The sequence below is a fragment of the Numenius arquata genome, chromosome 1, assembly GCF_964106895.1.
Source record: "Numenius arquata chromosome 1, bNumArq3.hap1.1, whole genome shotgun sequence".
Taxonomy (NCBI): Eukaryota; Metazoa; Chordata; class Aves; order Charadriiformes; family Scolopacidae; genus Numenius; species Numenius arquata.
The window spans coordinates 127,222,058-127,236,902 of record NC_133576.1 but is presented as its reverse complement, the minus strand read 5'-3'; the positions used below and the strand labels follow the sequence as shown (position 1 = coordinate 127,236,902).

General features: G+C 36.8%; 1 protein-coding gene across 1 annotated transcript in view; it reads left to right on the top strand.

Moving 5' to 3' along the window:
- CNTN5 (contactin 5) overlaps window positions 1–14,845 on the top strand; it is a 273,540-nt gene that overhangs the window by 84,816 nt on the left and 173,879 nt on the right. The window contains exon 6 of the mRNA XM_074150159.1: window positions 4,239–4,442. Within this exon, the coding sequence (XP_074006260.1) occupies window positions 4,239–4,442 (204 nt within the window). The remainder of the gene's footprint in view (window positions 1–4,238; window positions 4,443–14,845) is intronic.

Genomic DNA, 14,845 nt, shown 5'->3' with positions numbered 1-14,845 from the left:
CGTGTCCAGAGGAGACCCACCAAGTTGGTGAGGGGTCTAGAGAACAAGTCATATGAGGAGAGACTGAGGGAACTGGTCATGTTTAGTTTGGAGAAGAGGAGGCTGAGGGGGGACCTCATTGCCCTCTACAACTACCTGAAAGGAGGTTGTGGAGAGGTGGGTGTTGACCTCTTCTCCCAAGGCAATAATGACAGGACCAGAGGAAATGGTCTGAAGTTGCGGCAGGGGAGGTTTAGATTAGGTATTAGGAAGAATTACTTTACTGAGAGAGTGGTCAGGCACTGGAACAGCCTGCCCAGGGAGGTGGTGGAGTCGCCATCCCTGGAGGTATTTAAGAAATGTGTAGACATGGCACTTCAGGGCATGCTCTAGTGCCCAAGATTGTTGGTTTGTGTCTGTTTGTGGGTGGGGTGGTGTGTGGTTGTGGGCATTTGTTTTGGTTTGGTTTTGGTGTTCTGGGATTTTTTGGGTGTGTTTTTTTTATTTGTTTGTTTGTTTGTTTTTGTTTGTTTGGGGTTTTTTGGGGTTTTTTTGGGGTTTTTTGTTGGTTGGACTCGATGATCTCAAAGGTCCCATCCAACCAAAAATATTCTGTGATTCTGTGATCTGTTTGGTCTTAGGCGTCTGGTTCTGAAATTCACAAAGCTCACTCAGCAGTTTTCTATTTTGTAAGAGTGAGATTTCAGAAAATATTTAAATGTAAGCCTCCCTTCTTGTGCTCCTGTGCTGAACTGCTGTGGGACTTGTGGCAAGTAAATATATATTCACTGTTGTTTTAGAATATCTTATTTGGCATGTACTATAGATGACAGACTTGTCTATAGATAGACAGCAGTGTTTTAAATGTTGATTCTCCATCATTCTGTCTTTATTAGTTATTTTTATACGTCATTGCAATCATTTGGGTATTCTTTTATGCATTGTACTGCCAGAAGAAAAAAACAAAACCAAACCTCCCTCCCAGGTTTTGTAGTTGGACAGCCTTCATTAGCAATTCTGTGATATGAGAACCCTAAATTTTAAGTTTGCTGGTATACAAACTGGGAATATTAGCAGTCCCAGAATATGAGCACCAATGCAAGTTTCATTCTTTACCATGGCTGCAAATTTAGAAGTGTGTGACATTTGTACAATGGATCAATGTCAAGGTGCACCAATTTTTCTATAATTGCACTCATTCTCTTAACATCCTTTTGTAAATCTTCTGCAAGATCATCCATCTGTTTTTGTCAGCTAAAAACTGTTGGGTCCCCAGATCCCAAGCCAGCTGTAGTTGTTTCTGACTGTTCTGTATAGCATGTATTGGAAATTGCAGGGCTTCCCTGAGATATTTCCACTGAAGCCTGTGGATACTGTATGGACATAGGTTTCACAATTATATTTAAGAATATACTGAACTCATTGACCAGGTCTATTAGGAGAGGAACTACATAAAGTGTGTAAGGGTCTTTTCACCTGCAAAGAAGGTTAAGAATTCCAGATCAATTCCAGATCTGAGCATTAAGATGCAAAGTCTTCAGAAATGAAAAAAAAAAAAAAAAAGGAAAAAAAAAAGTGTAATTCCTTCAAAGATCAAGAAGTAAACTGTTAACACTTTTGTCTGTGCTTTGGAGTTTGGGCTCCTGGCTGGATGCTGTAGGAATGCACAAATAAAAGCGTTAACTGCAGCTTAATAGCATAAATGATTTGAGTTTCAGATTTGGCAGAAGTCCTGTTACTTTTTCCTCAGTACCCTGTCCTGGTACTCATTCATCCATCACTCAATTTTTTACAGCAAAAATCGTTTAGAAGGTGAAAAAATGACAGTATACCCCCACACACCCTGGATTCATCACTAGCAAAGATTAAGAATTGCATTTCCTTAAAGGCACAAAAAATTATTGCTTGAAATCTGTCCCTTAGGAGTAGTTCTAATTAATAAATGAATAATTGACTGTGTGTGTTTTTAGGGTACAAATGGAGAAAATTCTATTCTACATGAACTGCCAATGAACCCACAACGATGACTGCTTTACATTTGGTTTGAACTACTTTTAAGCCAGAGCAATTAATGAGACTGCTTTCCATTTGAATTGGTAACAGGTGTCTTCAATTAAAGCCTATGCATTTTCCTTGAACTTATGTGTTCATCATCATCATCGCTTTGTAGAATTCTATGGTGCCATGAATCATTTCTGCCAGAGAAGACACCATAGCAAAATGTGGCAATGGAATTTTCGGAGAGAAATATTTTTGGCTAATTAGTATTTTGCCTGAAACATAACAGAAGAGGAAGGAAATTTTGAACACTCAGAGAGCTCTTGGTAAGCTCGGAATTCCTCAGGGTCCTGTGTAACCACTCAGAATTAAAATTAGATCTGAAAAAAGTTTTAAGCAAAAAGTCAATGTGTGCAGCTTAATTCCCCATTTTGGAGAAGTTTTCCCCTGCTGTCAGGGGGGCTAAACTAAATATGTTTAGTCCTTTACCATAACATTTTTGTACTAATACCATCAGTTTTTCATGAGAAAATTTTCATCTCACTTCAAAATTAGACTGAACTTCTTCAAAATTAATCTAGAAGATCCTGCATCTCTACACCACTGCTTGCACTGTTGGCTTATGTTGGTTGTACAAACAGTCGTGCTTTTCTATTCCTTTCTGACCACTGAGTCAGGAAACGATACAATGTAAGGATAGAACGGACAGATCAGTTGGAATTTCTAATGTTTTTTGTACTTTAACAGTCAAACTGCACACCTGGCTATGGCTAGGATGTTAATATGTTTCACATTTCCCGTACCATGAAGAGCGATACGAGTTCCTCTCCTATCATTAGCAGAAAAGCATATAGCAAAATTTAAATTTTGAGGCGTTCCCTCTCACCTCTCTAACCCTTTCATTTTCCAACTAACTTTATATCAAGAAAAAATTTTGACTGTAGTGGGGATAACAGTATGAGAGAACCAGAGTGACTTACGTGCAATTACTGTCTTCATATCCCTGCTGAAGCTGAGAGTAGTCACCTAAGAAATTTGAATCTAAAAGCTTGGAACTTGCTATACCAATGGAGCAGTTTGCATCCTGGAGCAGTAGTAGGGGCTTTATATACCTGAATTTGCTTTGGCTTTTCTGATTTTAGAGTCAGCTCTTTAAAGACTATCACAGGGAGAGAATACAGAAGAAATTGCCTTATAGATAATGTGCCAGTTTAGAAAGTGAAGAATATTTTTTTTAAGCGTGAAGACAAAATGAAACAGTGGAAGACAAGATTGAAAGGAGAACATATAAAAAAGCATACATAAGGTTAAGGCTTTTAAGTCTGAATTGGTGGAATTCCGCATGAATAATTCCCTGTAAGGAATACCCTGCTAAATCAGAATCTCGTTAACTTTACGATACTTCTAATACTGAGACATTAATGCATCTAAGCTTTTAATAAATCATGATATAATCTCATACAGAATAATAGGAAATAATCTTTTTTCTGAGCCAATTATTATGAATATAAAGGGAAAAGTATATACTTTTCAGGTGAACAGAATTATTCTAGGGATAATAATAAGAACCAAGGCACTGCCTTCAGTTACCATTTTTTAAAAATCACTTTGATTAGTCAGATTATGAGGCAAAGCAGTTGATAGCTTTGGTTTAAGGAATCATTCATTGATCGTAGGGATTTAAGCTGCAAATAGGAAGGGTTCTGAGATTCTTCAGTGAAGCAGATGTGGAAGATAGAAGTGTAACACAGTAATACTGCCTGCAAGGTAGATTGAACTGTTATTAGAATCTGATGATTTTTTAAAAAGCTGTTTGGAATAAAAACTGTTTATACACACACTTGGAAAAGTCATCCCTAGCTCTATTGGAAGCTTCTTGATATATTTCACTGGAAATTTGAAAAAGTAGAGAAAACAATGCTTTATATATTATTTTTGCCTTGACCTGAAAGATTAGATCTAATATTTTATGGGTGTTTTCTGAGGTTGATGAATAATTTAATTATTTTTTCCTGAACTGTATCTGTCTTCCTAGGGAACTTGTGGACTCAACACTTATGCTATTTTCAAAATTCCAAGAAGAAAAAAAAAATTCTCTTCAATGTTAAAACAAGCAAATAAAAACTTTAAAAAGCCTTTAGTTCTTGTTTTTTATAGATTATTTAAATAAAGTTAATGAGCATTTATTGAGTGTATCCATTAACATGACACAATATTGTGTCCATAATTACTTTCTCTTATTTTTTTCTGTGTTCTTTTAGAGATCATCTATAGCTGGGTATTTAATGAATTCCCATCTTTTGTGGCAGAAGATAGCAGACGCTTCATCTCTCAGGAGACAGGCAATCTCTACATCTCCAAGGTGCAAACATCTGATGTTGGCAGCTATATATGCCTGGTAAAAAACACAGTGACGAATGCCAGAGTTTTGAGTCCTCCTACACCTCTGACACTGAGAAACGATGGTAAGAAAGGCATTATTTCTGGGTATCACATGGATGCAAAAATACTAAGCCAAATATACTCTAGTTAATTTAAGAACCATGATTTTATTGTTTTTCTATATATGCATGCATTTACTGCAGCAATCGGCAAAGGAAAAGTGTTCAAGGAGACAGTTTCATTTGAAACATCTAACAGCTGTGAGAATATCTAGACCTCTGAAGGCTGAGGTGCAATCTGACTCCTCCTGACGCATTTTGTTTAGAACAGTTACTCCTTCTTGCTATTCTGGTGCTCCATCACTGACAGAGAGAAGCAAATCTCCTTTCCTGGTAATGTCTGTTTCTTTAGGGCTCGGCTCAGTTGCCTTAACCCAGGTGGCCACTGCCACACTGAGATACTGTCAGGCATCTGAGACATCCATGGGGAACTGGCAAATATCACATAGGGCATACAGACCACCAGCAGGATGCCAAGAGATATACATTCATGCATCTCAAATGACACAAACCACACATAGTGAGACAAATGAACTGAGGTCCTACTGCTTAAAAGTTTACCTGTTGCTGTACTAAAGACCTGTTACACTTCCAGGCTCCAATTCAATGCACTGATTAAGTACCACCAAGAACACTACAATAGCTTTGATTACAATGATAGTTAGTTACCCAGGCAGTTTTGAATTTCATCCAGTCATTTAACTGCAGTAGTTTTTTCTGTAAATAAGTACCTAAATCTTATTATCAAAAAGTGGCTTAGGATCTTTTCCCTCAAAGTCAAAAGAAAACACTTCCCAATAATATGTCTTATGGAGCAGTATGACATTTCAGTATAAATGATATGTAACTGTGATTCTTTTGGAATATCTGCCAGTAGAGGCAACTGTGTTATTTGCTCTTTTACAGCAAAAAGATTAATATTTTTTACATTATAACCACTTTTTGGTTTTATTTTCTGTCAAAATAGTGTTATTTTTGAGAATAATAATTAATGATTCCATAAGTGCCTATATTTTCCTTTTTCCAAGATGTTCCACAATTAACGATGCTTTCAAGTGATTCAGAAATAACTTTGAAATAACTTCTTGTTTCAGCAATTCAGCATATGTGAATCCATATTTACATAAATCAGAGAGAGAGAAAGGGAGAGAGAGAGATATTCTGCGCCTTTTGTCTTGCTTATGGCTTTTTCTAGAGCTAAGACTAGTCCTGGGCTGTAGAAGCATTACAAAAGCTGGACTTAAAGACAGATTAGTTTAACAGAGTAAGGAAAAAACATGTTCACAGATTAGAAAGGAATTAAGTTTATTCATCATAACAAGTTGAAACTTCTGTCTGCACAGCATGCAGCCTCTGGAGCAAAAAGCTGCATGTTTTACTGTATCTTTTCCTATTTTCTTTTGCTGGTTTAGTACCTATGTTAATTATTGAGTTTCAGGTGTTTAGTTTTGCTGAATTAACATAGCAGACCTGATCTTTTCAATATCAACCTTTGAAAATTAAAAACCCAAAGCACTGACTGTCTTTTTAATTAGTTTGAACTCTGACAAAAACAGATAGAATTTTATTGTCATATTTATTATTCACATCTTGTTCTATTGTTTACTTATGGCATTTCTTCATTCTTTTATTGGGTTCCAGTTTTGTGCAGAAGTTCAACAGATTAATTATCCATATCATACTAACAGTACATAGGCACACAGCACAGTATAACAAACGGAGAGAGTAAATAAGGGTAAATGCAGCAGTCTACATCACTGAGATAAGAAGCAAAATCTGTGAAGGAAAATTGCACAGATTTTCTTAAATGTCAAGTGGGTAGTATATATCAGCCTCAAGCAAATTTGAGTTTCACGGCTGGCTGTCATACAACTGTGATAATCCAACCTTCTGAACTGTGCTGGAGTATTGGGGAGGCATTTGCACATAGATGAAGCGCTCCTCAACAATGTCCCTGTTAATTTTTTCACATGCATAAATTTCTACCAGGCTTCCATGCCTTAGTTTTTATCTGTTGGGATTTCTGAAAAGCCCCTTTATTGTAATGAAGTTCTTTAGTGTTTCTTAATATATTGCTGGCCTTCCTATATGACTGAGCAAGTTTCTCAGTGAAGAGACCCAGACTGTCTGTCTAACTTTACAGTCTCTGTAAATCTACCTTGAAAAAATATTCAGGAAAATTCTTGTTGCTAAATCATATTTATTATTTAGAACAACTACCTCGTTCTGCCTCCTTCACAGAATGCAATAACATGGGCCTTGTAAAAAACATCTGGGATGACAATTAAAATATTCCATTAATAGTACTGTACTTTTTCGTTTTGATAGAAATTGCTTTAGCTTATATTGCCTTGTCAATTGACAAATATTAAAGAGAGATGACAGAATTTAAAAAATATGTATACATTATACTTCAAAATACAGGATAGTATAACTACTGAAAAGGGTGCTCATTAAAGTTAAAGAAAATGATAGTAATTTGTGAAGAAAGAAACAGCTGAGGATGGACTCAAATAAGGAAGTGAGAAATTAAGAATGGCATTAAAACAAACATTCAGCTGCCTGAAAATTTACTTGACACTATGTCGCTGAGTTCTATTGTATGATATTGAATATGGCTTTTTAAGCTTTTTGATTATAAAATTAATTGAATCACATTCAACTTCTCAAATATTCACTTAAGTTTAAAAATCATATGTCTTTCTGAGTTCTAATGGTTGGCATCACAATTGACATTATCCTACGCAGTCAGCACATCTGTCAGAAACCACAGGAAGGCCTCGTGGTTCTAAACAGCTTTTCCAAATGTCACTGTATAAATAAAATAATTTATATGGTCTGTATTCTCTGGACATATGTATAGAATCATATAATCATAGAATCATCTGGGCCGGAAGGGACCTTCAAATGTCATCTAGTGCGACGCCCCCGCAGTCAGTGGGGACACCCCCAACTAGACCAGGTTGCCCAGGGCCTCGTCGAGCCTTACCTTGAATGTCTCCAGGGAAGGGGCCTCAACCACCTCCCTTGGCAACCTATTCCAGTGCTCCACCACCCTCATGGTAAAGAACTTATTCCTAATGTCTAATCTAAATCTGCTTTTTTCCAGTTTAAAGCCATTATCCCTTGTTCTGTCATTGCCGGCCTTTGCAAACAGACTGTCTCCAGCCTTCGTGTAGGCCCCCCTCAGGTACTGGAAGGTCGCTATTAGGTCTCCCTGGAGCCTCCTCTTCTCCAGGCTGAACAACCCCAGCTCCCTCAGCCTGTCCTCATAGCAGAGGTGCTCCAACCCCCTGATCATTTTAGTGGCCCTCCTCTGGACCCTCTCTATCAGGTCCATGTCCTTCCTATGTTGAGGGCTCCAGACCTGCACACAGTACTCCAGATGAGGTCTCACCAGAGCAGAGTAAAGTGGCAGAATCACCTCTCTGGATCTGCTGGCAACACATCTCGACACAGCCCTTGATGCAGCCCAGGATCATTAATTCAAAAATATTCTACTTGATATATTTGTCATTGTTCTCAGATTTTGATATATAAACAGTACCTGTACCAAGAGGACTGGGCAGCTTGCGACAAAAGACACTCCTATGACAACATTGGTCTCTATTTATCTGTGAGGAAGAAATGGAATAATATTAAAGCTTTCTGTCAAACTCTGCAAGAGTGTAGAAACTTCCTGGGCTTTTATTAATCTTTTATTTCTTTCATGAGGTGTCTCAAAGGGGAGCTTAGCTCCTTGATATGAAGCAAATTAAATATAAACATCAAGAAATCCTTCAATGGATTCTGAATAAAATGAATACCTCATTTGTTCAGATGTCCTTGACAATCAGACATTTCATACAATTCAATTTCATTTCAAGTTGGGTTATAAAAACACTCTAAAATTCTATCTGAGGAGATAAAAAGTTTTAGCAGGAAAAAAAATTATGCATCATTTCATAACTGACTTTATAATGCATTAGAAACTTTGAGGGATTATTTAATAACTGTTTACAAATAATAAACAGGGTTCTTAAAATGGATCTTTACAGGCTTGGATGCTGATTGGGAGCAGTAAATTATGTTGACTAATAAAAACAAGAGACTCTTCAAATTTAGGAAATAGAAACACAGGGAGTATAAAATATTTGATGCTTGATACCATAAGGCAGTTTTTTCAAGTTCACACATTTTCATTCCAGCTTTTTCTTCTTTTTTATCTTTTTTATCTCTCTTGAAAAGATGTTAACTTTAACATTATTACTGTACAGGAGAGAATTAAGTAATTCCTTTTTTTATCTCTGTATAGATACTGCCTAGTGACTTTGCTATGATTAAATTTCCAGAAAAATAGAGAACTTGTACAATTTCAGACATCAGAGGACACTTTCTACTGTGTTCCATTAGAACAAATTAGTTTATACCTCAACAGAGGTCGGTGTATCTGACCAAGCTATTCTCATGTAACTGGGTGTGAACCTTGACCTTCAGGGTTGGGTTTTTTTTGGCATCATCATAGTTCTATGAACTGAATCTCATCTATTATAATTCTATGTGATTAATAGCCTCACATAATAATAGAACATATAGTATCAAGGTATTAAGGATATTCATTTCTACTTTTCCATGATGGAATGTGTTATGCATATGCTTATTTCAGGCTGAACTCTGGGATATGTTGTTTAAACATAGAATCATAGAATCATAGAATCATAGAATCATCCAGGTTGGAAGAGACCCTTGGGATCATCGAGTCCAACCATCTACCCTACACTACAAAGTTCTCCCCTATACCATATCCCCCAACACCACATCTAAACGTCTCTTAAACACATCCAGGGATGGTGACTCAACCACCTCCCTGGGCAGCCTATTCCAATGCCCGACCACTCTTTCTGTGAAAAATTCTTTCCTAATGTTCAGTCTAAACCTACCCTGTTGGAGCTTGAAGCCATTCCCTTTTGTTCTGCCGTTAGTTACCTGTACGAAGAGACCCGCACCAACCTCTCTACAGTGTCCTTTCAAGTAGTTGTAGAGAGTGATGAGGTCTCCCCTCAGCCTCCTCTTCCTCATACTAAACAGTCCAAACATCACTGGGTTATCTAAAGATCTCTTTCCCAGCATTAAGAAAAGTTTGGAAGAAGTAATAATAATTTCCTCAGTGGTAGAAATTAAGCAATAAAAAGAGCCAGTGTAGGATAGTAAGGTAATAAATAATAAATATACAAAATCAACAGTTTCACAGACATAGACTATTTCCATCCCTGAAGAAAGCTGATAGTTGTTAATTAACTGATAATTAGTATCAAAAAGATTTGTTAAAGATTAACCCTAATGTTTATTATAGAATCATAGAAGGGTTTAGGTTGGAAGGGACCTTAAAAATCACCTAGTTTCAACTCCCTGCCATGGGCAGGGACACCTTCCACTAGAGCAGGTTGCTCAAAGCCCCATCCAGCCTGACCTTGAACACTTCCAGGGATGGGGCATCCACAACTTCTCTGGGCAACCTGTTCCAGTGCTTCACCACTCTCACAGTAAAGAATTTCTTCCTAGTTTCTCATCTAAATCTTCCCTCTTCCAGTTTAAAACCATTATCCCTCATCCTATCTCTACACTTGTTGATAAATAGTCCCTCCCCATCTCTCCTATAGGCCCCCTTTAGGAACTAGAAGGCTGTTGTAAATTTTTTCTGGATCCTTTTCTTCTCCAGGCTGAACAATCCCAACTTTCTTAGCCTGTCTTCATAGGAGAGGTGCTCCAGCCCTCTGATCATCCTTATGGCCCTTTTCTGGACCCATTCCAACCGGTCCATGTTCTTCCTGTGCTGACAACTCCAAAGCTGGATACGGTACTCCGGGTGGGGTCTCACAAGAGCAGAGTAGAGGTGCAGAATCACCTCCCTCGACCTGCTGGCCATGCTTCTTTTGATGCAGCCCAGGATGCAGTTGGCTTTCTGGGCTGCAAGTGCACATTGCTGACTCATGGCGAGCTTCTCATCCACCAACACCCCCAAGCCCTTCTCCTCAGCGCTGCTCTCAAGCCATTCTCCACCCAACCTGTATTTGTGCTTGGGGTTGCCCTGACCCAGGTGCAGGACATTGCACTTGGCCTTGTTGAACTTCATGAGGTTGGCATGGTCTGTCAGTTTTCTTATGATCTGTTTTATTTTTTTTATGATCTGTCAGTTTTCACCTTCCAGAAATGCACAGATTTTCTTTTTCTTGCTTGCATTACTAGTCTGTCTTCTAATGTATTTATTCATATGTGGCTGAATTCTAGAAGACACAAAGCATGCCTGGATTGTAATGGGAGTTGAAAATACTTATCCAACTGTGATTTTGTCCTGTCAGATTTTCTGGAGTTTCCCACCTTGTAGGCTGCCTCTTTCATGTGGGTTATATTGCTAGATCATTAATTTACATTAATTTACATTTTTAAGTGTCCAGTCACATCTCATATTTGAATTATGCAAGCCCATAAAAACTGTCAAAGACTGACCGGAAACTATGGAAACTCTTCCTATTGCTCCAGGACAGAAATCAAACCTGAAATAATCCTACTTTGTTTTTTTTAAAGCAGGGCCAAACTGTCTGGGCAAAATGATGTTTGATCTCTAGCAGTATACAAAGACTGATACCACTGACAGAGACCTCAAGGTATGCAAGGTCTGCTCCAGGGGAAGGCTGATAAAATGACAATGTCCCTGGACAGCCATTACTCTTGTAGCAAACATGTTTCTCCCCTGAAATTGTAGAGAGATATTTTAATGGTGGGTCATTATGAAACTGAAAATAAAAGACTTCTCATTTCTGCTTTTCGCTAATGAAAACACGAGTTTTCACAGGTTCATGGGTTACAGGTATTTTGAAGAAATACTTTCTTGACTGTTTCATTCTGACACTTGTGCCTAGATCCCACTGCAAGGTTGTAAAAAATAATAGGGTGAAAGTCAGGATGAAAAAAACCCAGTGTAATCTTTCTTTAATTAAAAAAAGAAAACAAAGAGATATATGTAATAAGACAGGGGCAGGTTGTTTGTTTTTGTCATTGTCATTTTGTCATTGTCATTTGTTTTGGGGTTTCCATTTAGAAAATTTGTTACAGCCAGTGATGATTCCACCTAAAATTCTCAGTGAAAATCTGTAGGTAGACAGGAAGTTTTATGGAGGGTTCCTGTACAATGACCCTTTTCAGAGTGTTTTATATGGATTGTATCATGGTTCAAGTGCATTATCAAACAGCACACAAAAGTTCAAATACAATATTAGTAAAAGATTTAGCATAAAAATGGTATAGAGAAAACATCCTGGGATGGTGTTTTGACAATATAAAAGCATTGAAACCAAGGGAGTATTTCAGGAGGAAAACTGGGAAAGGTTTGGAAAGTGTTAGGTTCCAGCATTCAATGTAGAACAAAAACTCTTACACTGTGAAACAGTTTGCTCTGAGTTTAATCTACTTGGAGCTCTGTTAAGACAACATCGTTCAAGGACTTTTAATTGCTGTTTTCCCACTAGTTTATAGAATCACTATCTGCTGGAAATTAAGTTGTTGCTCTTTTTAGTTAGCTAAGGTAATTTAAGATTCTAGACATATCATCATGCACATCTGCACTCATGTTTTTTTTGTTTTGCTTCTAATGATTTATGAAAGTATTACATGAAGGAAAGAGTTAACTTATCCATATACCGAGTATAAAAAGCATAAAGTAACTGAACTGGAGAAAAAATGTTCTTCTAAATTCAACTCAGGATTAGGAATTATGTTGCCTCAGACTGTAGCTATTAAGATTTCATGCAGAAGTGTGCTGGCAATATTTTAGTTAAAGGTGACTAAATTAAAATTTCTGCAAATTGATAATGAAAACCTTCATAGTTGCAAATGGTTTCACATTATTCAGAACATTTATATCTAATGTTATGTATCTTACTGTCTCAGGATTTGAGATACAAATTCACAGGTTACTGCTTACTTGGCAATCATGGATATGGCATCATGTTCAAATAAGAATTACTTGTCAGTTTGGTGTTCTTATCAACATAGTGAAATAATTTAATTGTGAACAGCAGGATTTTGCTTGAGGTTAGGACTACGGTAAGTTTATAACAAGGATGATTTGTTGCTATTGGGTATAAAACAATAGCTGTTGAGAAATGTTAGAGTTAGTTTCATCTTTCTTATTGACGAAATAATAGGTACTTGTATTTGCATGATTAGATAAGGAGTCTCAACTAAAAAACATTTCCCTTTTAGGAAACTCTTTCCAGTTAACTAGATAACAATTAATATTAGAGCAACATTACTTTGTGTCCTAATTGATCAGAATCAAATTAAAAATTGCTCTCTGGACAGTGCAACAATTTTGACACTTTTGGTACCTAACTGGAAAGAGGATATTTTCTTTTCATCCTGTAAAAGAACAGTGCAGGTTGCAAGAAAAATAGAGAGTAAGGTCATATTTGAAGTACAAACAATTATGCCATTTACTATAAGAGAAATTAGAGTCTTCAAGAACTACGAACATGCCATCAGGAAGATAATTAGAAACCCTGTGAAAATTAGATCCTCCTCCTAATCATTTAGATTATATAATATTTTCCAGGTTTCTGAATAGCTTTTATGAGCCTGACCTGGGTGAACAGCAGGCAATTTGAAAGGAGGAACAATAAACATTGGCCAGTGATGCCTAAGCTAAATCTGCCATAGATTTCTTGTGCCAAGTTCATCCCAATCTCCTGTTATAAAAATGTGAAATAAAGAAAGCAATGATAGTTCTTGTGGCTTTTTGTTGACTCGTATTCTTAGACCTCTCAAGCAAGACAGCACATTGTCTAGTCTAGTGGAGTCCTGATTTTTCTCTATGTGTATGGCTACTCAGAAAAATTATCTAAATACGTAGTCAGTGAAAATATTCAGGTTATCATGTTTCCATACAACTATATGTGTACAAATCTTCATGCTGGAATGTCCTATACAAACCATTGAGATGCCCTCACTCATCTCTAAATACTCAAAGGATTAAGTTTGGTTTCATCCAACGCCAGATGTGCTAGGTTTAACAGAAGAGCCTTGATGCTAAATTACATATATGTGAGAAATTGGATGGATTTAAGTTATGATGGAATTCTAGGTTATGACTCACTAAAGACTTCACTACATAGGGAGAGACAGTAATCTTGGTCGTAGTTACTGCTTGATATTTCCAAACATAGGTAAACAGAGATCTCTGCAGCCTGCAAACTATAGACTAGAAATTTTGGCCTCTTGTTTGAAGAACTAGAGAAAATACCACTGCTCCCCTCATTGCTTATTCTGAAATTACCTCATTGTTTTTGTGTCCTTAGGGTTTGGCCCCAGTTCCCTTTACTTCAGTCATAACACACCCACTTACAATTGAAAATGAAGTGCTTTTAGTTGTATTTGCTGTTTAAGAGAGGTAGAAAGGTCTTGTGTATGTATGACATACCTACATGACATTTATTAGTTATAAATAACTAATTCTTAAACTATTCCAAGATAGGAATCCTATTCCTAGAAAGGGCTTTCCAGACACAGTTCAGAGAGTAACAGCTGGACTAATGAAATGAAGTATACTATAAAGATGGATTTTAATATGGGAAGAAGAAAGTTTTGTTTAAGCTTTAGGTAAACAATTTGTTTTGGTCAAATGTGACCTTCTTCTACATTCATACCTCCATAATTAGAAATACATGAACATATTAACCCCTAGCTGTGAACTAAAGAAGAATTTTTTCCCTTCTTGTGCTGTGTTCATTAAGATAATTTTTCCCAGAAACTGAATTACTAAATTTTCTTTGATATTAGGAGAGATTCTAATAAATACTTCTTTCCATCCAGTGATGTGTGATAGGATTTGCTCTCTGAGTAACATATGAAAACATTGTTGGTACTTTAGTGTTCAGTGCATTACAGAATGCAATTTCACATGAGCTTTTTTAGGGCTTCTCAAAGGATAAATTTAGAGCTTAAAACTTGGCTAAGAGATCTCCAAATAGAAGGACTATTGTGGACAGTTATCATAAAACAACCATTACCAAAGTAAATTTTTAGAGACTTACAGCAGGCACTGGTCCTTCCATTTAGAATAAGATTAATGGCAGGTAAATCAGTAAATTCTTTCCAATGCATTGACAATTTCTGCTGCAGTCAGGAAGTAATGATGGGTATCATCATTATATTTGAATTAATTCAGTTTGTGCTGTGAATTTACTGTCATTGTAAATGCGTGTATTCAGGAGTCTGTCTTCCAAATAAATATTTGGGGACATTTAATGGTGCAGATCTTCAGGAAAAATGCTAAATATTCATTTGTCACAAAAAGACCCACACAACAGACAAGCCTAGTTTGCATCATAGATTACTGGTAGAAGAAATTATACACAAATATTCCTGCCTTAGTTTCTTAGTCAAAGTTTTCT